The sequence below is a fragment of the Mustelus asterias genome, chromosome 16 (assembly GCF_964213995.1).
Source record: "Mustelus asterias chromosome 16, sMusAst1.hap1.1, whole genome shotgun sequence".
In the NCBI taxonomy this organism is placed as follows: domain Eukaryota; kingdom Metazoa; phylum Chordata; class Chondrichthyes; order Carcharhiniformes; family Triakidae; genus Mustelus; species Mustelus asterias.
Window position 1 is genome coordinate 13,357,152 of NC_135816.1, and position 25,129 is coordinate 13,382,280.

The 25,129-nt window shown below is 47.0% G+C and overlaps 1 protein-coding gene across 1 annotated transcript in view; it reads right to left on the reverse strand.

Annotated features, from left to right (window-relative positions):
• Positions 1-1,754: 1,754 nt before the first annotated feature.
• Positions 1,755-25,129, reverse strand: part of LOC144505666 (mast/stem cell growth factor receptor Kit-like) — a 71,852-nt gene continuing 48,477 nt past the window's right edge. The window contains exons 7-19 of the mRNA XM_078231822.1: positions 21,727-21,920; positions 19,232-19,338; positions 19,010-19,136; positions 15,763-15,867; positions 14,705-14,815; positions 13,607-13,742; positions 11,848-11,936; positions 10,825-10,916; positions 9,767-9,889; positions 8,533-8,644; positions 7,024-7,123; positions 5,925-6,030; positions 1,755-4,164 (exon numbers count right to left, since the gene is read on the reverse strand). Coding sequence (XP_078087948.1) covers positions 4,039-4,164; positions 5,925-6,030; positions 7,024-7,123; positions 8,533-8,644; positions 9,767-9,889; positions 10,825-10,916; positions 11,848-11,936; positions 13,607-13,742; positions 14,705-14,815; positions 15,763-15,867; positions 19,010-19,136; positions 19,232-19,338; positions 21,727-21,920 — 1,528 coding nt within the window. The 3' untranslated portion in view covers positions 1,755-4,038. The remainder of the gene's footprint in view (positions 4,165-5,924; positions 6,031-7,023; positions 7,124-8,532; positions 8,645-9,766; positions 9,890-10,824; positions 10,917-11,847; positions 11,937-13,606; positions 13,743-14,704; positions 14,816-15,762; positions 15,868-19,009; positions 19,137-19,231; positions 19,339-21,726; positions 21,921-25,129) is intronic.

Here is a 25,129-nt window from a genome sequence, read left to right on the forward strand (position 1 = left end):
GTTAAGCTACCAATCATGTCCTTCCCTTAACCAAGTCTGTGTAATGGCAACAACATCATAGTTCCAAGTACTAATCCAAGCTGTAAGTTCATCTGCCTTACCTGTTACACTTCTTGCATTGAAACAAATGCACTTCAGTCCACCAGACCCTCTTTGATTAGCAACCACACCCTGCCTGCTGTTTCTCTGAATCTTACTGGCCCTACTCTCTGGTTCCCCTTCAGCTAATTCACCTTTGCTTTGGGTCCCACCCCCCTGCCAAACTAGTTTAAATCCTCCCGTGTGACACTAGCAAACCTCCCGGCCAGAATATTTATGCCCCTCCAGTTTAGATGCAACCTGTCCTTCTTGTACAGGTCCCACATGCCCCAGAAGAGATCCCAATGGTCCAGATATCTGAAACCCTCCCTCCTACACCAGCTGTTTAGCCACATGTTGAGCTGCACTATCTTCCTATTTCTAGCCTCACTGGCACGTGGCACAGGGAGTAATCCTGAGATTACAACCCTGGAGGTCCTGCTTTTTAACTTTCTACTTAACTCCCTAAACTGCGACTGCAGGACCTCATCACTCTTCCTACCTATGTCGTTAGTACCAATGTGCGCCATAACCACTGGCTGTTCACCCTCTCCCTTCAGAATGCTTTCTGCCCGTTCAGAGACATTCTGGACCCTGGCACCAGGGAGGCAACATACCATCCTGGAGTCTCTTTCACGTCCACAGAAGCACCTATCTGCAACCCTAACTATAGAGTCCCCTATAACTATTGTTCTTGTGCTCTTTGCCCCTCCCTGCTTAACAACAGAGCCAGCCGTGGTGCCACTGCTCTGGCTGTTGCTGCTGTTATCCCCTGATAGGCCACCCCTCCCATCAGTGTCCAAAACAGTATACTTGTTAGAGAGAGGGACGACCACAGAGGATTCCTGCACTGACTGCCTTCCCCTTCTAGCGGTCACCCATCTATCTGCCTGCACCTTGGGTGTAACCACGTCTCTAAAGCCTGAGTATGACGCTTCCCGCCACCTTCATGCTCCTAAGTGCATCCAACTGCTCCAACCTATCCATGCGGTCTGAAAGGAGCTGCAGTTGGGTGCACTTCCTGCAGATGTAGTTGGCCGAGAGGCTGGAAGCGTCACAGATTTCCCACATCTCACACGTGCAGCACTTAACCCCACTGACCAACAATGGTTTCATGGTCAACAGTAGATTCTTAATTCCAGATTTTTAAAATTAAATTCAAATTCCACCATCTGCTGTGGCGGGATTCGAACCCGGGTCCCCAGAACATTAGCTGAGTTTCTGGATTAATAGTCTAGCGATAATACCACGAGACCATTGCCCCCTTTGTCCACAGTCCTGCAGGTTAGAGGACTTCAGAAGCACTTTCAGACATCTTTTCAATGGGTTGAGCATTTCTGCCTCTACCAGCCTTTTGGGAACTGAGTTCTAGACTCCCCCCCATCCTCTGAGTGACAAAATTTTTCCTCATCTCCCCTCTAATCTTACCCTCTACCAATCACTTTGGGTGCGAAAATACTTGCCGTTCACACCATACTTGTGAGATCGGAAAATTTGGTGGCCGGCTAAATCTCTGTTCACTATAGCGGGATGGGAAAATCCCGCTGGCGTTAACGATGATAAGATTCCGGTGTTTGAATCTATGCCCCCTCGTCACTGACCTCGCTGCTGAGGTAGATATTGGCAAATGAAATGGGAACATGAGGCCAAAGAAGAATTGGAACAATAAACAAGTTAATGAATATTTATTCTAAATTTAAAAAAACGAATATCACAATGATGTTAGCTCTTAGTTACAAAATTTAATGCATCAGAAAAATTGTATAAATTGAGATTCAATGGTAATATGTGCCAGTTAGTTATATTGGTTAATTTAGTTACAGTGATTGTTGATAAGAGCTCAAAACTGTTTCCAAGATCAGCTTGTCTGAACAAGTTTTTAAAAATTACCCTTCTTTTCATTCCTTTAAAGGAATAGTTCTGGAGTTTTAAACACAAGTTTAGTGAATAATAATTGAGCCGTGGGTTCAGTGCATTACAGACAAATCCACCATTTGGCAAAATAGCGAATCATCTCAACACTGACTTAACCAATTGGTAATTCTGCTGAGAAGGTGGCTGACAGGCAGATTGTTAATGCTTTAGTTGTACATTAATGAACTAATTGCAAATTAATGGTCTCTGTGCTTTCCGCTCTTCACTATTATTGTGATGTGGAGATGCCGGCGTTGGACTGGGGTGGGCACAGTAAGAAGTCTCACAACACCAGGTTAAAGTCCAACAGGTTTATGGTAGCACGAGCTTCCGGAGCGCTGCTCCTTCATCACCTGATGAAGGGGCAGCGCTCCGAAAGCTCGTGCTACCAAATAAACCTGTTGGACTTTAACCTGGTGTTGTGAGACTTCTCACTATTAATGTGACTGATTAGCTAGTGATCAGAATTGTGCAGTGATGCTACACGCACCACAAAAGGAGGCCATTTAGCCCATCGTGCCTGTTCCGGCTCAGTGAAAGAGCTAGCCGATTAGTCCCATTCGCTGCTAAATGGTTTTCCTTTTCAAATATCTTTGTAATTCCCATTGGGAAGTTACCCATCCAATTTGCTTCCACCGCTCCATCCATCGCAACTCGCTGTGTAAAAAGTCTTCTCCTTTGCCTCCCTGGGATTTATTTTGTGCAAGTGTTGTGGGGAAGAAGGAGAGAGACTGAGACTAATTGAGTAGGTCTTTCAACGGGCTAGCACAGGTCTGACTGGCTGAACGGCCTCCTGCTGTACCGAATGATTCCATTTATTTAAGAAACAATTTGAAATCAATGCGCTGTCGTGGTGCTTCATACTTGGCTGAATAGCTCCCATTGGATCAGCCACACGGTTAACACAGCGCAGCAGCTGAATCAGAGAGGTGTGAGAGGCTCGGTGGATTTGCATGTCCTGCCTTCTGTTTGGATGTGATATTCTTTAAGGTTGTTCTTAAAGACCTGTACAGACATGAAAACGGCAAACCAACCTCCCTGGAAATGTCACTTTCAAGCTTTAAGCGCTGCTACATTTTGACGAGAATAAATGCACTGGTTTCTGAGAACTTCATATCAGGGAGAATATATTGGATTTGGAAGTTGGGGAGGCTGGGTAGCACAGACTGCTACAGGAGTGAAAAGGTTTCCATTATGAACACAAGTTGTACAGCCGAGGCTTGTATTTCTTTACATTCAGTTTATTCTTTGCTGCCTCCGCATCTAAATTTCACTCCACACCTTTTCCCCCCGTGACAGAGGCTGCTGAGTGTTAGGATTCCGAAATAAGCACCTTAACGACCGCGGGTTAAATACGACAGACAGGAATCCAACCCAGCTTTGAGCTTCCCTCTGTTTTTAAAAAAAACTAAGTATAAATCGCACCATAATCGCGTTGCGCTTTTAAAAAAAAACCGTTGAAAAATGCAGGTTATACTCAAGTTAATACGACAGCTTTCGAATCACTGCATTGCGTAAGTCGCGTTAGTGAAAGGCTTACAATGCAGGTGTGTGCCACACTTGGGCCTGCCACACCTGTCTTTCAGAAAGCGACCCTCTCACTTGGAGTCCCCTTTAATGCAATATAAAAGTTGATGCATAAAGTGAGCCTGGGATTCGGTGACAATCTCCTAAACCACAGGCTCTTGCAATTTGCTAATACAGGTTATAAATTCTGACAATGTTCATTATTGTAGGAATATAATACATGAGAAGAGCTTGCCCACAGCACCAACCAGCAACCCCCCCCTCCCTCGCCCCTGCTACAGAAAGAAATCTCCCCCCCCCTCAAGTATGTCTGGATCCCCTTTCCAAATCTGTGTATCATTCGTCAATTAAATCCCTGCTCTCTTAGAAAAATAAATCCGCAATCATTCATTCTGTGAGTAATGTCGAAAGATTCAAGGCAATTAGGATTGAATTCTGGGCAGCAGAATCTCGAAGAGGTCTCCCTGGGTGAGGAGTGAGAGATGGCCATAGTTTGAAGGCTTTTCTGCTGACGGTTATTCAGATCTTGCTGTAAGGATTGATCAATAACATCGTCTCATCAATTGTCTCGAAGTTGCTCTGATTTGGGGACCGGCAGGTGGGCGATTCTGGGACCTCGTGTTCAGCGGGCAGGTTGGTGAAATCCTGGAGAGCACAAAGACACAGCATCAGAATCCGGCCTCGAAAGGAACACAGCGGAAGGACAGAGAGAAATCAAGAAGGAAATATGCCTTTCTCCAGCACTTTTCACATTCTCAGACATCCCAACACACTGCTGTAATGTGAAAGGGACTCCCTACTGTGTAGGGAGGCTGAAGTCCCTTCACCAAAATCCCGTTATTTATAATTCCAACAGCAGTAGAGTCATAGAGGTTTACAGCATGGAAACAGGCCCTTCGGCCCAGCTTGTCCATGCCGCCCTTTTTTTTAAACCCCTAAGCTAGTCCCAATTGCCCGCATTTGGCCCATATCCCTCTATGCCCATCTTACCCATGTAACTGTCTAAATGCTTTTTAAAAGACAAAATTGTACCCGCCTCTAGTACTACCTCTGGCAGCTTGTTCCAGACACTCACCACCCTCTGTGTGAAAAAATTGCCCCTCTGGACACTTTTGTATCTCTCCCCTCTCACCTTAAATCTATGCCCTCTAGTTTTAGACTCCCCTATCTTTGGGAAAAGATATTGACTATCTAGCTGATCTATGCCCCTCATTATTTTATAGACCTCTATAAGTTCACCGCTCAGTCTTCTATGCTCCAGAGAAAAAAGTCCCAGTCTATCCAGCCTCTCCTTATAACTCAAACCAGCCAGTCCCGGTAGAATCCTAGTAAATCTTTTCTGCATTCTTTCTAGTTTAATAATATCCTTTCTATAATAGGGTGACCAGAACTGTACACAGTATTCCAAGTGTGGCCTTACCAATGTCTTGTACAACTTCAACAAGACGTCCCAACTCCTGTATTCAATGTTCTGACCAATGAACTGTACAATGTTCTGACCAGTACACAGAGTGCTATCAGTCAGCAGCCTACCTTTGGGACTGCCAGAGGAACTGACACTCCTGGATAAATAAAGGAAAAGACTCCCCGATTGGCCCATCAATTAACTCCTTAATCAGGGGGTTCCTATTCCAATAGGCCAGCCTCAATGGCCTGATTGAAGTCATTATCGTCCCCACTGCAGAAGTGAGAACCTGCTCCATCTCAAACTTCTGGCTATAAATCAAAAGGACTTCAAATCCACTGTCACCTCAGCATTGCTGCTTTCTCAAGGTGTCAGTCATGACTTGGCGAGTAGCTGGATGGCACTCTGGGTACTTGAGTCAGTGACAGCCTGAAGGAGTTGCCAAAGCCACTGCCTCCCACCCATCGACTCCATCTACACTTCCCGCTGCCTCGGAAAAGCAGCCAGCATAATCAAGGACCCCACGCACCCCAGACGTTCTCTCTTCCACCTTCTTCCGTCGGGAAAAAGATACAAAAGTCTGAGGTCAAGTGCCGATTGACTCAAGAACAGCTTCTTCCCTGCTGCCATCGGACTTTTGATTGGACCTACCTCACATGAAGTTAATCTTTCTCAAAACCCTAGCTATGACTGTAACACTAAATTCCGCACTCTCTCATTTCCTTCTCTATGAACGGTATGCTTTATCTGTACAATGCGCAAGAAACAATACGTTTCACTGTATCCCAATACATGTGACAATAATAAATCAAATCAAAACTCCACTCATCTGCTTCTTCCACCACAGGCTGGACTGGGGTGAGTGCTTTACAATTTCAAAATGATTCTGATTTCTGTGGGGAATTTACTCAGATTTCAGGGATTGACTTCCATCCATTTTCCCATCAGTCCCTGTTCTCTGTCCAGCCTCTCAGTGAATGTAGAATTAAATCCCACTCGCCTGCTCGCCGCATTCACCCCTCTGCTTATTGAGTGACTTCACAATCTGGTTAAAGGTCGGACGATCTGTCGGCTCAAGACTCCAGCATCCCGTCATGATGTCATACCTATTGGAAACAGAGTTCAAAGGTCAGTGTGAATCTGAGTTAATTGTACGGCTCCCTCTCTCCAGGGTCATGACCCCAAGTCCCCTTATACCCTCAGGTCACGACCTAAATTCACGATACTAAAGATTCATGACCCCAGCTTGCTGACACCACCTGTCACATTGGCATTGTACTTTACCCTACTCCAGGGAACTCACCAGATAATCCAATGAAGCACTGAGGGGGTGCTGCTCTGACAGAGCTGCCGTCTTTCAGATGAGATGTTAAACGGTGCCCTCTCGGGTGTGCAGATCCCACTATTAATGGCATTATAAAACTGCTATAAGTGAGTTTCACTGTTATATAACTGATTGTTTTACCGGGCCAATTCAGAGGGCAGTTAAGAGTCAACAATGTTGGTATGGGACTGGAGTCACACATAGATCCACACTGGGTACATAGAAACATAGAAGATAGGAGCAAGACAAGGCCATTTGGCCCTTCGCGTCTGCTCCGCCATTCATTACGATCATGGCTGATCATCCAACTCAATAGCCTAATCCTGCTCTCTCCCCATAGCCTTTGATCCCATTTGCCCCATGTGCTATATCCAGCCGCCTCTTGAATGAAGGCAACATGCTTCCTTTCCTAAAGGACTTTAGTGAGCCGATGGGACTTTATGGAAACCTACACTAATCTCCCTTACTGGTCTGCATACCCAGTTTGATCATGCGTAAAATCAATCTCAGTTCTGGCCCATCATGACTGTTCCAATTCTTTGGTAAAGCGATCAATTTAGCCCCAATTCCCACTCCACTTTTCCTGCTCCATCCCCATATAGTCCTGCATATGTTTCCTTGTCAAGTAGTTATCTAACTCCTCTTTGGAAGTCACCACTGAATCTGCTTCCTCCACCCTTTCAGGCAGTGTGTTCGAGTCTGTAACAACTCGCTAAATAAGAAAAGTATAAACTCAATTTCTTTCTCCCTATCTCTGGTCAGGAGAGCTTCTTACAATTCTGGAGTTGCAGAACTGGGTCTGTCCATCTGGAAGCCACTTCTTATCAGTTTGTAGAACCTGGTGTCCACAGGTATTCCTGGGTAAGGGCTCGAACCTGCAGTGAAAATAAATATAGAGTTAATATTTACAGCGGATCCCCGAGGAGTATGTTAGTATTTACAGGAGATCTCCAGGGAGACTTTCAGTATTTACAAGGGGGTCCCCGGGGCATGTCAGTATTTACAGGGGGGGCCCGGGAAGTGTTGTCAGTATTTACAGGGGGGCCATGGGGAGTGTGTCAGTTTTTACAGGGGGGCCATGGGGAGTGTGTCAGTTTTTACAGGGGATCCTCAGGGAGTGTGTCAGTATTTACAGGGGGGGCCCGGGAAGTGTTGTCAGTATTTACAGGGGGGCCCATGGGGAGTGTGCCAGTATTTACAGGGGGGCCCATGGGGAGTGTGCCAGTATTTACAGGGGGGCCATGGGGAGTGTGTCAGTTTTTACAGGGGATCCTCGGGGAGTGTGTCAGTATTTACAGGGGGGGGCCCGGGAAGTGTTGTCAGTATTTACAGGGGGGCCCATGGGGAGTGTGCCAGTATTTACAGGGGGCCCATGGGGAGTGTGCCAGTATTTACAGGGGGGCCATGGGGAGTGTGTCAGTTTTTACAGGGGATCCTCGGGGAGTGTGTCAGTATTTACAGGGGGGGGGCCGGGAAGTGTTGTCAGTATTTACAGGGGGGCCCATGGGGAGTGTGCCAGTATTTACAGGGGGGTCCCTGGGGAGTGTGTCAGTCTTTACGGGGGATCCTCGGGGGGTGTGTCAGTATTTACATGGGGTCGCCGGGGAGTGTGTCAGTATTTACAAGGGGGTCCCGGGGAGTGTATCAGTATTTACAGAGAGTCTACGGAGAGCGTGTCAGTATTTATAGTGGGTCCCTGGGGAGTGCATCAGTATTTACAGTGGGTCCCTGGGGAGTGCATCAGTATTTACACAGGGTTCCCAGGGAGTGTGTCAGTATTTACAGAATGTCTCTGGGGAGTGTGTGAATATTTACAGAATGTCTCTGGGGAGTGTGTGAATATTTACAGAATGTCTCTGGGGAGTGTGTGAATATTTACAGAATGTCTCTGGGGAGTGTGTGAATATTTACAGAATGTCTCTGGGGAGTGTGTGAATATTTACAGAATGTCTCTGGGGAGCGTGTCAGTATTTACAGAGAGTCTCTGGGGAGTGTGTGAATATTTACAGAATGTCTCTGGGGAGCGTGTCAGTATTTACAGAGAGTCTCTGGGGAGTGTGTGAATATTTACAGAATGTCTCTGGGGAGCGTGTCAGTATTTACAGAGAGTCTCTGGGGAGTGTGTGAATATTTACAGAATGTCTCTGGGGAGCGTGTCAGTATTTACAGAGAGTCTCTGGGGAGTGTGTGAATATTTACAGGGGGTCCCGGAGTTTAGGGGAATACCTATTTGAGAGTTCATGCATTGTACTTTGTCTAATTAAGGAATGAATAGCTGGGTTACCGAGTGAGAAAATCTCCCAGAGCAGGATCCCGTAGGACCAGACGTCACTCTGCACCGTGTACACACAGTCAAAGATACTCTCTGGAGCCATCCACTTCACTGGGAGACGGGCCTGGAAGCAGAATAGCAAGTCAACCCAAAACACTGAGCCAAGCAGCAAGAGGCAAATTCCGTTCATAATAATCAGAGCAGGACTCAGGAAATAAGAACCTAAGATGTAGGAGCAGGAGTAGACCATTCACCCATCTAGCCTGCTCCTTCATTCAAAATGATCATGCTTTTCACTTACTTCCTTGTAAGACCAAAACCTCAGAGCAGGGTAAACTAGCCCTGGGGAATAAATGATCATCTTAAAGTTGAACATCTGTGATATATCTCTAAATATCAGCCTATATTCTTTCCTTCCAGCTGTTGTTTTTTTTTCCAGATGTATCCATCGAATCTGTGTCAAGGGTAGACTCACTCTCATTAACCTCATAGGTGCCCATGAGGTTAGTACTTTGACACCAACTCTGACTATAATTTCCCATGGACAATTTTCTTTAAGTTTATTTATTAGTGTCACAAGTAGGCTTACATGAACACCGTAATGAAGTTACTGTGAAAATCCCCTAGTCGCCACACTCCAGGTGTGTACACTGAGGGAGAATTTAGCATGGTCAATGCACCTAATCAGCACGTCTTTCAGACTGTGGGAGGAAACCGGAGCACCCAGAGGAAACCCACGCAGACACGCGGAGATTGTGCAAACTCCACACAGGCAGTGACCCAAGCCAGGAATTGAACCCAAGTCCCTGGCGCTGTGAGGCATCAGTGCTAACCACTGTGCCGAACCTGTACCCTTGGTACATCCAGAGGAAAGTCAGTTGATGATGAGGAACACGACCAACTGGGGGCCCCTCTCCAGGTCACTCACCATCCTGACTTGGAAATATATCACCGTTCCTTCACTGTCACTGGGTCAAAATCCTGGAACTCCCTCCCTAACAGAACTGTGGGTGTACCTACACCACTTAGACTACAGTGGTTCAAGAAGGCAGCTCACCACCACCTTCTCAAGGGCAATTAGGGATGGGCAATAAATGCCGGGCCTGGCCAGCGATGCTGAGAATGAGTAAAGAGAATCAGCGCTGGGAGTTGGGATATTTAGGACATGTAACTCAGCCCCACACAGGGTGACACTAACCCATGGAGCCCTGTTGCTACCAGACCCCTCTGTGATTTATATACTCACATTGCCTTTGACAATATAGTTCGAGTCATTCATGATGTCTCTCGCCAAACCAAAGTCACATATCTTGGCAATCCGGCCTTCCGTCAGTAAAATGTTCCGCGCAGCCAAGTCACGGTGGATGCACTGCAATGAAATCCCATGAACCATCAATCCCTCTCAAAGCGACATCAGTAACCCTGACACCACAATCTCAATTGGTGCTTCACGATCCCACCAGATCCATAAGTCAATCCATCTCCCAGTGAGAGAATCAGTGACTTCTTTCCCCATTATTAAACCAAAGGATTAGATTAGACTCAATGGGACCACCCCTCCCACCCCACTTTCAGGCTGACGACCTTATACACATCCTTCAACCCACCGACCCACATTCCCCCGCGTATGCCTCAATCCCGACTGCCCAACTGCTCACCAAATAACACCCCTTCAGTATTCACTACCTCCACCATCGACACCACTTTAGCAGCGGTGTGTACTATCTACAAGATGCACCGCAGCAACTCGTCAAGGCTCCTTAGACAGCACCTTCCAAACCCATGACCACTACCATCTAGAAGGACAAGGGTACCTGGAAACACCGCCACCTGCATGTTCCCCTCACCACTCTGGCATGGAAATATATTGCCGTTCCTTCACCGTCGCTGGGTGAAAACCCTGGAACTCCCTCCCTAACAGCACTGTGGGTGCACCTGCACCACATGCAGTGGTTCAAGATGGTGGCTAACCACACCTTCCCAAGAGCAATGAGGGATGGACAATGCTGGCCTTGTCAGCAATGCCCACATCCCAAAAACAAACTAATATGTCCTCAGCATGCTGAGGGAAGAGACATGAACGGACCAGATAGAATTGCTAGGTAGGAGCAGGAATGGACAACCTGAGCAACTCTGCCTACTCCCTCCCTGGCCTAGGGATACTGAGCTTAAATGTAGCACCACCTGGAGAACGTATTCCGGATCCGGGAATTGAGGCTGAGGTCTTGGAGGTAGTGGGTGTGTGTGTCTGTCTATGTGCTTGTGGCTCAGTAACACACTAGGCCCACTCACATCTCTACTCACATTTTTGGAAGACAGGAAATCCATCCCAGTAGCAATTTGGTAAGAGAAGCTCAGGAGGTCTTCAACGTTCAATGGCAATGGGTCTTCATCTTCTGTTTGAAGAACATAATCTAGTTAGATGGGAGGGCAGTGGTGGAGTCAGTGATGGGGGGGGGGGGGGGGGGGGGGGAGGTGTGAGGAATCAATTTTTCTTCGAAAATTCCCAACATTTTGGCTGAAGGGTTCTTAAGGATGGGAAACATCCCATTAACACCCACATCCCATGATTTAAAAAATCCCTTTGCGATGTAAACATAACATTTGTTATATTTAGTTGGGGACGCGATGGCCTACTGGTGTTATCATTATTATCGCTAGACTATTCATCCTGAAACTCAGCTAAGGTTCTGGGGACCCAGGTTCGAATCCCGCCAAGGCAGATGGTGGAATTTGAATTTGATAAAAATATCTGGAATTAAGAATCTACTGATGACCATGAAACCATTGTCGATTGTCAGAAAAACCCATCTGGTTCACGAATGCCCCTTTAGGGAAGGAAATCTGCCGTCCTTACCTGGTCTGGCCTACATGTGACTCCAGAGCCACAGCAATGTGGTTGACTCTCAACTGCCCTCTAAGGCTAACCAGGGATGGGCAATAAATGCCAGCCAGCGACGCCCATGTCCCAGAAATGAATTTTTTAAAAGTTGTGGTCAATGCTGCCACAGTGGGAAATTGGAACTGAATTGGCCTTAAACTGACAAATCCACAATGGAATGGGGCAATGTTCAGAAAGGGAGCCAATCCTGAATCAATTCCCGTCCATCCGTGCCTCCCAGCATGGCTGACTGTTAATCTCCCTTTCAAGTGGTTTAGATACTCAGTTGTATCAAATCTCTGAGACAGATCTAGAAGAAGGTTCACCACCATCAACCCAAGGCAAATAGGATTGGGCAGTAAATGCCGACCTTGCCAGCAACATTCACAGCCCCGGGAAACATATGTTAAAAAGATTGGCAATAAACTGAGTAGTTTCATGCTTACCTTCCGGAGTTTGGGAATCTGTCTGAGAAATCATCGGGCTCATACTGGACAATCTAGGCCTCATGGGCAGGTAACTTTCCGAGCAGTCACTGTGGGAAAGACAAGGTGACTCTTTTACATCAGTTTAGCCACAGGGGCTACAGTGGGGTTGAAAGTGAGAGCAGAGAGATGATATCAAGCATAGGTTCCAAACAGCCTAGAGGGGGGGCTGGTTAACTCGGTTGGATCGTGTGGTGGACCTCAGTTGTGCCTTTGTTCTATATGGACCACCGTTGTGTGTGTTTGTCATACCTGGACACATCCCCTCCCGGTTTGGTTCCTCCCCTCGGCACCTAGTATAAAGGTGGCTGTCTCCTCCCCCTTGTTCAGTCCAGGTCGGTTATTTGTTGGGATCTGCTCCTGATTCTGTTGTGAATAAAAGCCTACACTTGTATTGGCTCACAGGTAGTCTTTCACCTTATTGATAGCGCATCAGATAGATCAATCGTGTGTGGTTCAGAGTAATGGTAACATTGAGGTTCAATTTTCACTTGGGCTACAGTAGATTTCGACCTGGCCCAGGCTGGATGCAGAGTGCCTCAAGCTATTTAATCAATTGAATCTCTCCAACGGAGAGAGATAGGCCTCGAGTCCCACGTGGTTATTTGGTTGGCACAACATCGAGGGCCGAAGGGCCTGTACTGCGCTGTAATGTTCTACGTTCTAAAGAAGGATAAGGATGATTGAGGGGAAATGGAAGGTGGGCCTTTGCTTGGGCATAGAACGAAGGAGGAAGAGTTTTTTTGATTGGACATATTCCTGAGGATTTGGCACATGACCTCCTGCCTCATCTGCCCCACCGCCACACTCCTTCATGATTGGTTACCCGACATATCCACCCTTGTGGTGTCCCGCCTTCCTGCAGCCAATCAGAAAGCAACATACTTGGATAATGTTTGATTCTCAGTCATAAGAGACTGTTTCCCCCACCCCCCACCCCACTTTTCCTTTCATAGAATCATAGAAACCCTACAGTGTAAAAGGAGGCCATTCAGCCCATCGAGTCTGCACCAACTTTCCAAAAGAGCCCCTCCCCCCGCTAATACCCATAACCTACACATCTTTGGGCACTAAGGGGCAATTTAGCACGGCCAATCAACCTAACCTGCATATCTTTGGACTGTGGGAGGAGACCGGAGGAAATCCACGGAGACACGGGGAAAACATGCAAACTCCACACAGTCACCCAAGGCCAGGAATCAAACCTGGGCCCTTGACACTGCGAGGCAGCAGGTCTAATCACTGTGCCACCATGCCACCCACATACCTCATTGAATTTTTCTCCGGATTTTTCTCACAGCAGAGCCTTGGTTTTATAACCTCAATTCCTTGAAACTCCAGAGTAATCCTGGAGAGTTGGCGACCTCGGGGAGAACGTGTAGGGTATTTGAGTTGGTGCTCGAGAGGAGCAACTGGAAGAGTTTCTAAAGAACACTGAACTCAGTATCACTGAGAACAGGAGGAGAGTTGAGAAGGAAAGAGAGGATGAAGAGAGAGAGAAGAGGCCCGGCCATGACCTCACCCATGTCATTCTTCAAGGTGTCTGAGGAAGAGTTTAGAAAGGTCAGGGCAGGTCAGGATTCGGATGGATGAGGGGATCACAGAGATTTAAAAATTGTTGGACATTGGGTACAAAACAGAACATTGTGGTCAACCGAGATGGCCTTTAGAGATAGGATGTGATCAAAAATTCCCCTTGAAGATGTCAAACAGTCACTACCTTAGGGGCCCCTTGTGATGGCCCAGGTTCTTATAATTATTCAGGGCATCATCGCAGGACAGGTACTGGACCTTGTTCTTCAGGAAGTTCAATAAATCGCCATAGCAACAGTATTCCGTGATGACAAGAACTGGGCCTACAATTAAAAGGCAAATCACGTTAAGTAAAAGTGAGAATCAGAATTGTCCGTGGAGAGTCCATCACTCTTCCTACAACACTAAAACTCTTGCAGTATTACATCTCGTAATGCCATTTGACCATAATACATAACTTTCGCTAAATCCGGTTGACCCACGATCCCTGTGCTAGATTGGCAAAGCTTTGATTTTAAAATTCTCATCCTTGTTTTTAAACCCCTGCATGGCCTTGTCCTGTCACACCTCTGAAGTCTCCTTCAGCCCAGCAGCCTGGAAATTTCTATGCTTCTCCAATTCTGGCCTCTTACGCATCTCCAGTTTTCCTCTCTTTACCACAATCGAGTGTGCCTTCAGCTGCCTTGAGCTCTGGAATTCCATCCCGAAATGTCTCCACATCTCTCTCTCTTTCCTCCTTTACGATGCCCTGTAAAATCTACCTCCAAGACCATGATTATGGACACCTGTCCTAATAATCAATATAATCTTCTGCTAATCAGTGTTCAATTTGGTTTGATAGCACCTCTGGCACTTTGTTTAAACTGCGTTTCCAGGTGCTATCTAAATGCAATTTCTTGCCATGCGCCAACCTCAGTCGTACAAACACAGATGTTCATAAGACGATAAGATATAGGAGCGGAAATAGGCCATTCGGCCCATCGAGCCTGCTCTGCCATTCAATCATGGTTGATAGGTTTCTCAACCGCATTTTCCCATCTTTTTCCCCGTAATCTTTGATCCCCTTACCAATCAAGAACCTATCTATCTCTGTCTTAAATACACTCAATGACCTGGCTGCCACAGCCTTCTGTGGCAATGGATTTCATAGATTCACCACCCTCTGGCTGAAGAAATTCCTCCTCATCTCGGTTCTAAAGGGTCATCCCTTTCTTCTGCGGATCCTAGTCTCTCTCACTAGTAGGCCCTTCACTCTATGCAGGCCCTTCGGTATTCTGACTCTCACCTCCGAGTGTACAGGCTCCCAGAAGGTTGACAACATGCGTGTGCTGCCCAAGGTGACTCAAGATCTTCAGCTCCGACATCAAGGCCTCTTTCTCAGTCAAGTGGGCACTGGCTAAAAGTCAACAATGAGGAAAGGTGTCAGCAAATTGCCTCACGTTCGCATTCGGGTGGTCGATTTATTAAAAACCACAGGGTGGGGAGATTTGTAGTTTAGACTCTCATCAAGATGGGTTGGAATTTAGGCTCCAGTTTGCAGGGATGTTTGACCTCAAACTGGCAGGTTAGCCTGCTCGCATCTCAAACTGGAGGCCCCCCTCATGGTCCTCCTTCGCAAGGTCTGCCCTCTCCCCCATCCTCAGTGTCCCACCCTCGCCCCTTCCCTATCTCCCCGGCCTTGCACACCATTCCCTCACCCACCCACCTCACCCCACTTTGCTCACCTCCAGCAAAGGAGCTCTTGTCCTGACCCTGGAATTGAACGCAATCACGGTGGCACAGTGGTTAGCACTGCTGCCTCACAGCGCCAGAGTTCCGGGTTCAATTCTGGACTCAGGTGACTGTCTGTTTGGAGTTTGCACTTTCTCCCCGTGTCTGCGTGGGTTTCCTCCGGGTGCTCCGGTTTCCCCCACATTGCAAAGATGTGCGAGTTAGGTTAATTGGCCATGCTAAATTACCCCTTAGTGTCAGGGAGACCAGAGGGTAAATATGTGGGGTTACGGGAATAGGGCCTGGGTGGGATTGTGGTCGGTACAGACTCGATGGGCCAAATGGCCTCCTTCTATACTGTAGGGATTCTTTGATTCTATACAATCGGAAAGACTGTCCATGTCTTACGTATCTCAGTGAGGTTAATGGTTTTCTGCAGGGTTGGGATGGTGGAGGGTTTTCTCAGACATGGCATCAATTGTAAACAGGATTTAATTCCCTAGATCAGTATTACTGCAGAGAGGATCATGCCTCCCAGTGATGGATGTGGGGAGATGGTCACAACTCCAACCCCGCCATTGTTAGTGATGGAGGTGAACTGATGGTCAGACAGGGGTCAGTGAAACCTCTTACGTTTCAGCATCTTCACGGCCACCTTGGTTGCTGAGTCCTCTTTGCCCAGTCCGTACGCAGTGGCCTCGACAACCTTTCCAAACGCTCCAGCTCCAAGAATCTTACCTGGGAAGAGAAAGTTTCAGGTAGTTGGTTTCAGGGTTGCAAGTGGCACAGGATTCCACCAAGAGGGTTCAGGGTGATATCCAGGGACACATACTTCAGTACTGTGAACAGAAAATGCTGGGACAACACAGCATCTGTGGTGAGAGAAACAGAGATAAGTCCAATATATCTCTTATTCAGAAACTTCCCTGAATAAGAGTCCGATTGGACTTGAGGCATTAACTGTGTTTCTCTCTCCACAGATGCTGCCAGACCTGCTGAGTATTTCCAGCATTTTCTGTTTTTATTTCCGATTTCCAGCATTCACAGTATTTTTGTGTTTATTACCATGCTGCCTGGACCCTGAGCTCTGGAATTCCCTCTCTGCCTCTCCATCTGTCCCTCCTCCTTCAAAGGGTGGGATCGTCCAGTCCCGCTGAAAGTTAATGGACTTTTGGTTGGGCTCCAGGATCTCTCATGGCGGCGGGGGGGGTGGTTCCTTCCAGGATGGGGCTGGAAAATCCTGGCCTAAGATACTCCTCCAAACCTACCTGTTTGACCAAGCTTTCGATCACTTGTCTTACAGTTTGATAACATTCTTGTGAAGCACTTTGGAACATTCTACTGTGCTGTGTGTAAGTTTTTGGTGTTGTCATGGGGACTGTTCGCTTCCCTCTGATGGGATGGGGGGAGGGGGGGGAGATTGGGAATGAGAGGTGGGCAGTTAAGATGGAGCGGGGAAGCCCAGCTACTTATTTTCCCCCTCCCTCCCACCCCCAAACACCTATATCACCAAGCGCAATGTTCTGTCATAGACACTAAGACATGGGTTTGAATCCCGCCATAGCAGATGGTGGAATGTGAATTCCATTAAAAATATTGGAGCCAATGGAGTCCTTGCTTAACAATGATGTCAGGATGTTAACTCACTCAAAACCCTTCCACTATTAAACAAGGACTCCATTGGCTCCAATATTTTTAATGGAATTCACATTCCACCATCTGCCGTGGCAGGACTCAAAACCCTTCCACTCAGAGTTATTTTAAAAAATTCATTCATGGGACATGGGCGTCGCTGGCTGGCCCAGCATTTATTGCCCATCCCTAGTTGCCCTTGGAGGGCAGTTGAGAGTCAACCACATTGCTGTGGCTCTGGAGTCACATGTAGGCCAGACCAGGTAAGGACGGCAGATTTCCTTCCCTAAAGGACATTCGTGAACCAGATGGGTTTTTCTGACAATGGTTTCACGGTCATCAGTAGATTCTTAATTTCAGATATTTTTTTTAAATTTGAATTTAAATTCAACCATCTGCCGTGGTGGGATTTGAAACCAGGTCCCCAGAACATTCGCTGAGTTTCTGGATTAATAGCCTCGCAATAATACCACGAGGCCATCGCCTCCCCAATTGAGCTAGATGTTACCGAATGCAATTTTAACATCGGACCTCAGTGGCTTCCACCCAGTCTCATATTGCAGGGAGATGGATGGTGACCATCTGCATTGACTATGTATATTTCTATATTAGATATAGCTCTTAGGGCTAAAGAGATATGAGGGGAAGGTAGGATCAGAATATTGAATTTGATGATCAGCCATGATCACAATGAATGGTGGAGCAGGTTCAAAGGGCTGAATGGCCTCCTCCTGCTTCTAGTTTCTATGTTTCTATGACCTCCTGCACTAATTCTGCTTATCGTGAGATTCACGCCATTTTGTTTATTTATGTGTTCACGGCATATGGGCATCACTGACTCAGCCAGAATTTATTGCCCATCCCTATTTGCCCCTTGAGAAGGTGGTGGCGAACTGCCTTCCTGAACCGCTGCACTCCATGTGGTGTAGGTACACCGACAGTGTTGTTAGGGAGGGAGTTCCAGGATTTTGATCCAGCGATTGTGAAGGAACGGTGATATATTTCCAAGTCAGTATGGTGCAAGGCCTGGAGGGAAACCTGCACGTGGTGGTGTTCCCATGTGTCAGCTGCCCTTGTCCTTTAGTCCTTCTCACTCTAACATCACCGGCTCACTATCTCACCCCTCACAAAACACTCATTGTCTACACGGACAGGTGAAGGAGAGCAGTCCACTGGATCCACACCCTTTACAAAAATTACATCACAGAAACTGATCATTTGGCCCATCCAGGTCCTGCTGGTCTATATGCCCCAACCGAGGCTCCTCCCAACTCTCTTCATCTCTCACCCATCAACATCTATGCTCCCAGCTCTGCTTTTCCATATTAATGTAAACATCTTCTCAATGTTGACCTCATCAAATCCGAACTCAATTTTAAAGAGCTCTTTTTGGACACCCCTTATCTAGGAAAAAGAATTCCAGTCTGTTCAATCATTCCTGGCAGCTATAAAATTCTCAGTTCTGGAAACAACCTTGTCCAACGTTTTTGCACTTTCCCTGGTACCTTTCATCTCTTTTGTAATAAAGAGACCACAACTGTACACAGTGCTCTGTGTGGTCTATCCAAGGTGGAGACCACAACTGTACACCATGCGGTGTGCAGAAAAAGAGTGCAGAAAACATTTACTAGGATGCGACCGGGACTTGATAGTTTGAGTTATAAGGAGAGGTTGGATAGACTGGGACTTTTTTCCCTGGAGTGTAGGAGACTTAGGGGTGATCTTATAGAGGTCTATAAAATAATGAGGGGCACAGATCAGCTAGATAGTCAATATCTTTTCCCAAAGATAGGGGAGTCTAAAACTAGAGGGCATAGGTTTAAGGTGAGAGGGGAGAGATACAAAAGTGTCCAGAGAGGCAATTTTTTCACTCAGAGGATGGTGAGTGTCTGGAATGAGGGAATGAGCTGCCAGTGGTAGTAGTAGAGGCGGGTACAATTTTGCCTTTTATAAAGTATTTAGACAGTTACATGGGTAAGAGGGATATGGGCCAAATGCGGGCAATTGGGACTAGCTTAGTGGTTTAAAAAAAAAGGCGGCATGGACAAATTGGGCCAAAGGGCCTGTTTCCATGCTGTAAACCTCTATGACTCTATGGTCTATCCAAGGTGGAGACGGGAGTTGTAAACAACTATGAGACATGTGTCCAATGCTCCAAGTGTGGTACTTGGTGGCAGGACAAAGTTAAAACCAAAATAAAAATATATGATTGCCGATGGAAAGCACTTGGAGGAGATCTTGTCCTTACCCAAACGGAGCTTCTCCCTGGGGAACTCCCATTTCTTGTTGTACGGGAGTTGTGTGGGGTCAATGAAAGTATAGTCATTCCCGTTGACTGCCTCGATAATCTTCCAGCGGACCTCGTACTTTGGTTTCTAGAATCAGAAGAATTTCGATGATAGGGGAGAGTTAGGTAACCTCAAGAACATTTCACCGGCGGAAATGAAGAATAAACGGATGTGGGTCTGACCTGTTTGTATTTGTAGAACAGCACAATGAGGAAAAAGAGCAGTAGAACTGCCACGGCCACTGAGCCGGAGAGCAGCGGAGTGAACAAGGCATTTGTGACAGGACGACCTGTAGAAAATCACAGAACATAAAGCTGTAAAAATAGGATCCTTGATCTGAGAAATAGAACCCCAGAGTACAGTGGTTAGACCTGAGCTGTAGTGTTGCAATTGTATCCCATTCTGGGCATCACATTCTCATAGAATCCCTACAGTACAGAAGGAGGCCATTCGGCCCATCGAGTCTGTACCGACAACATCTCACCCAAGCCCTAACCCCATAATCCCACACATTTGCCCTGCTAATCTCCCTGACGCTAGGGTCAATTTAGCATAGCCAATCAACCTAACCCGCACATCTTTGGACTTTGGGAGGAAACCGGAGCACCCGGAGGAAACCCACGCAGACACGGGGAGAACGTGCAGACTCCGCACAGACAGTGACCCGAGGCTGGAATCGAACCCAGGTCCCTGGCGCTGTGAGGCAGCGGTGCTAACCACTGTGCCACCGTGTCGCCCTTCTTTTAGGAAGGATGAGAAGGCCTTTGCAAGGCCGCAAAGGAGATTTACGAGAAACTGCTCTGAGTCCGGCAGACTTAAAATGCCAACTCTACCTCTCTCTTGCTGATTGGTTAGCGAACTGCTTCTGCTTAGTTAAGTTTGCCATGGAGAATGCAGGGAAGTATTATTCAACCCAGATGCTGCCAGACCTGCTGTGTTTTTCCAGCATTTTCCAATTTTGTTTTAGATTTCCAGAATCAGCACTGTTTTGCTTTTACGAAAAAGGTACCAGACGTAAGTACAGAGAAACTGTCAACTCCTTTGGTCATCTTAAATACCTCAATTACCACCCCTTAACCTTCTAGGTTCAATGGAATACAAGACTAGTGTCATTGAGATGAGGTGGTGGCGTAGTGGTATTGTCACTGGACTAGTGATCCAGAGATTCAGGGTAATGATCAGGGGACCCGGGTTCGAATCTCACCATGGCAAATGGTGACTTCGATAATGATGACCGTGAAACCATTGTTGTAAAAACCCATCTGGTTCACTGATGTCCTTTAGGGAAGGAAATCTGCTGTCCTTACCTGGTCTGACCTACACGTGACTCCAGAGCCACAGCAATGTGGTTCACTCTGAAATGGCCTAGCAAGCCATTCAGTTGAAGGGCAGCTAGGGATGAGCCAGCTAGGAATGCCAGCGAGGCCAACATCCAATGAACAAATGAGGTTATGGGGAAAGGGCCTGGGTGGGATTGTAGTCGGTGCAGACTCGATGGGCTGAAAAGCCTCCTTCTGCACTGTAGGATTCTATGAAATAAAAAAAAATTAACTCCTTTAATTCCTGGTATCGTTCTACTCTAAGACAGATATATCCATCCTGTGATGTGGTGGCCAGAACGGAACATAATTGGTGTATGCAGAGCTATGTATGACTGGAACATAACTTCCATCCTATTGTATTCCAGCCTTCCAGAGATAATGGCCAATACTCCATAGTCCCTTCAATTGTCTTCTGTGGCCCTCCACAGGTATTTAGTAAGTTGTGTAGCTGGATCTCTATGTGTCTCTGCTCATCCACAGTTCCTAGCTTTTCACCATTTAGAAAGCATGGCTAAAGAAAGAGACATGCTGTCGAAGCTTTTCTTCTGGCACTCATTAGGACAGATATAAGAATACCAAATTTCAGAGAGAGGAACAATTTATACTGCATGATGAAAGGATGCTGTTTGTTTGGGAAGTCAACTCTTGCAGGCAAAAGAACCATGCCCAGGTTTTGCAACCTAGACTAATCAGAGGCAATTTGCCAACCAATCAGCATCCTTTTTACATGAAGTATAAATTGTTGTTTTCTTTAAAATGTGACATCTTTGCTTCTGACCTGATGAGTGCAAAATGAAAAGCTTTGACAGTATATATCTTTTTCAGCAATACTCAAGTTCTGTACTTTTTTAAATTCATTTGTTGGACATGGGCATCACTGCCCTCCCAGTTGCCATTGGAGAGCAGTTGAGAGTCAACCACACTGCTGTGGATCGGGAGTCATATGTAGGCCAGGCCAGGCAGATTTTCTTCCCGAACAGACATTAGTGAACCAGATGGGTTTTTCCGACAATCGATAATAGTTTCATGGTCATCAGTAGATTCTTAATTCCAGATATTTTTTATTGCATTCAAATTCCACCATTTGCCATGGCGGGATTCGAACCCGGGTCCCCAGAACATTAGCTGAGTTTCTGGAATATTAGTTTAGCGATAATACCACTAGGCCATCACCTCCCTTAAGTGACCACTTGGAAAGCATTCTATCTATCTTAGATTCAAAGTGGATAGAAACATAGAAACTAGAAGCAGGAGAAGGCCATTCGGCCCTCCGAGCCTACTCCACCATTCATTTTGATCATGGCTGATCATCGAATTCAATATCCTGATCCTGCCTCATGGAGAAAGACACTCACCAGGGATCATGATGCCATAGGAACTTTCCCCGGCTTTGTTGGAAGCGTAACATTCCAGCCGGGAGCCGGACTTCACCGCTGCTGCCAACATCACACTTTCCACCTCCGTCCGTCCATACAGAGTCTCAGAAACAATGGACTGGTTAGTCTGGGGGATCAGGTAGTTGGGGTCGATGGTTCCATTTTCCGCACACCTATGTTGGAAAAACAATCTGAATATTTACATTGGATTATTTGCTATCTATACGGGTCGCTAACCCTCCAGGACTGTCCGGGACTATTGATGAACTGAAGGTTAATTTCCAATACTTGGAGCAAAAATCTGGGGAAAAAATATGAGGGACATTTAAAAAAAAACAAGTGGGTCTTTTTCTATTTTTCCTTCAGCTTTTTAACGTCTGATTTGTATAAATATTGGAGGTGGTGTGTGAGGATGAGAAGGTGAGGGGAGACTGGTTGACAGTCAATAATTATCCAATCCAAGAGTCTGGTCCCTTTCTGACTGGCCACAGAAGGTCATGGACTGTGGTGGGGAGTAATGGGGGAAAGTGTCTGGGGGCAGAGCAATGCGAGGGGTCACTACGTGAAACTGCCAGGAATGCGCAGTGTTCAATTGTTCCAATTTGATTATGAAACTCTGAAAGAGATCTGTGCTCTCTGTGCTAGATTGGTCAAGCCTGGGCGTTGGCTCAGAGCTGAGGTAAACAGGAAGACCTAGGGTGGAGTTTTCCCATCTTGCCTGCCATGGGAATCGGAGCGGGGGTTGACCTCGGGCGGGATTTACTGGCCTTGGGGTGAGCACGGCCGGAAAATCCCGCCTGTAGAATCTGAGCTATGAGCACGGGTGCAGACATTTCATGATTTAAATTTTTTTTAAAACACTGTAAATAAACCTGTCGCAGACTTCAAAACTGGTCATCTCGCACATTGCTCTGAGGCAAGTAAAATATACAACCACACAGTGAACACAGGACAGAACGCAACTACCCTGAGGTTACACCCTGAGTGAGTTACAGGAAAGAGTCCAGTTACAGGAGCGAGTTAAAAGGAGCAGTCCAGTTACAGGAGTGGGTTACAGGAAGCAGTCCTGTTACAGGAGCGGGTTACAGGAAGGAGTCCTGTTACAGGAGTGGGTTACAGGAAGGAGTCCTGTTACAGGAGCGAATTACAGGAAGGAGTCCTATTACAGGAGCGAATTACAGGAAGGAGTCCTATTACAGGAGTGGGTTACAGGAAGCTGTTCTGTTACAGGAGTGGGTTACAGGAAGCTGTTCTGTTACAGGAGCGGGTTACAGGAAGGAGTCCTATTACAGGAGCGGGTTACAGGAAGCTGTTCTGTTACAGGAGCGGGTTACAGGAAGGAGTCCTATTACAGGAGTGGGTTACAGGAAGGAGTCCTATTACAGGAGTGGGTTACAGGAAGCAGTTCTGTTACAGGAGCGGGTTACAGGAAGGAGTCCTGTTACAGGAGTGGGTTACAGGAAGGAGTCCTATTACAGGAGTGGGTTACAGGAAGCAGTTCTGTTACAGGAGCGGGTTACAGGAAGGAGTCCTGCTACAGGAGCGAATTACAGGAAGGAGTCCTATTACAGGAGTGGGTTACAGGAAGGAGTCCTGTTACAGGAATGGGTTACAGGAAAGAGACAGTCTAGAACATATATTGCAAAACCAGCACTGAAATGATTTTACACAGGTTCTTTCACAATGTCAGGATACGCTTCAGCACTTTAACACAATTCAAGTATTTCCAAAGTGTAGTAATCGGGCTGTGATGTCGGAAAAATGACAGCCAATCGGCGCACAGTAAAATCCCAGAAACAGAAATATGATGATGACCAGGTTACTTGTTTTATTTACGTGGGGTGAGGAATAAATACAGGGTCTGGACCCCAGCACAGCCCCCTGACAGTGCAGCTCTCCCTCAGTACTGACCCTCTGACAGTGCAGCACTCCCTCAGTACTGCCCCTCTAACAGTGCAGCACTCCCTCAGTACTGACCCTCTGACAGTGCAGCTCTCCCTCAGTACTGCCCTCTGACAGCGCAGCACTCCCTCAGCACTGACCCTCTGACAGTGCAGCACTCCCTCAGTACTGACCCTCTGACAGTGCAGCACTCCCTCAGTACTGACCCTCTGACAGTGCAGCACTCCCTCAGTACTGACCCTCTGACAGTGCAGCACTCCCTCAGTACTGACCCTCTGACAGTGCAGCACTCCCTCAGTACTGACCCTCTGACAGTGCAGCACTCCCTCAGTACTGACCCTCTGACAGTGCAGCACTCCCTCAGTACTGACCCTCTGACAGAGCAGCACTCCCTCAGTACTGACCCTCTGACAGTGCAGCACTCCCTCAGTACTGCCCCCTGACAGTGCAACACTCCCTCAGTACTGACCCTCTGACAGTGCAGCACTCCCTCTGTCAGCATTGCATTTCCTGGTGCTGTCTTTCAGAAAAGACATTCTACCTTTCTTAAACCTTGGTGTACGAAACCTCTCAGTTCCTGAGCAAATATTTACCTCTGAAGAAACATTGCGAAAAACATTATTTGAACAAATCACATTCCTGTTTGTGGGCTCTTGCTATGTGCAAAGTGACTGCCATGTTTACTGCAACAGAATGGTAACTGCATTTCAAAATTACCTCCTTGGCTGTGAAGAACTTTGCGATGCTTGGAGACGTAGAAGGTGCTATCAAAATGCAAGCCTTTCTTTTTTGCTTTCATTTTTATGTAGGTCGCATATTTAGACCAGGTTTTCAGGAGTGCAGCAATGGTCCGGGGCTTGCCTGATTGAGGAAGGGATCTTTGCATGTGGAGACAGTCTGAACAACTGTTTGAGGCTCTCCAAGTCACTCACCATCCTGACTTGGAAATATATCGCCGTTCCTTCGCAGTCGTTGGGGTCAAAATGCTGGAACACCATCCCTAACAGCATTGTGGGTGTACCTACAGCACAGGGATTGCAACAATTCAAGAAGGCAGCTCGCCGCTACCACTAGGGTGGCACAGTGGTTAGCACTGCTGCCTCACAGCATTAAGGACCCCGGGTTCAATTCCGGCCTCGGGTCACTGTCTGTGTGGAGCTTGCACATTCTCCCCGTGTCTGCGTGGGTTTCCTCCGGGTGCTCCGGTTTCCTCCCACAGTCCAAAGATGTGCAGGTTCAGTTGATTGGCCATGCTAAATTGCCCCTTAGTGTCAGGGGGATTAGCAGGGTAAATATGTGGGGCTACGGGGATCGGGCCTTGGTGGGATTCTGGTCAGTGCAGACTCGATGGGACAGATGGCCTCCTTCTGCATTGTCGGATTCCTATGATTCTCAAGGGGCAACCAGGGATGAGCAATGAATGCTGGTCTAGCCAGTGATGCCCATATCCCATGGAGGAATTTTTAAAAAGGCACATCTC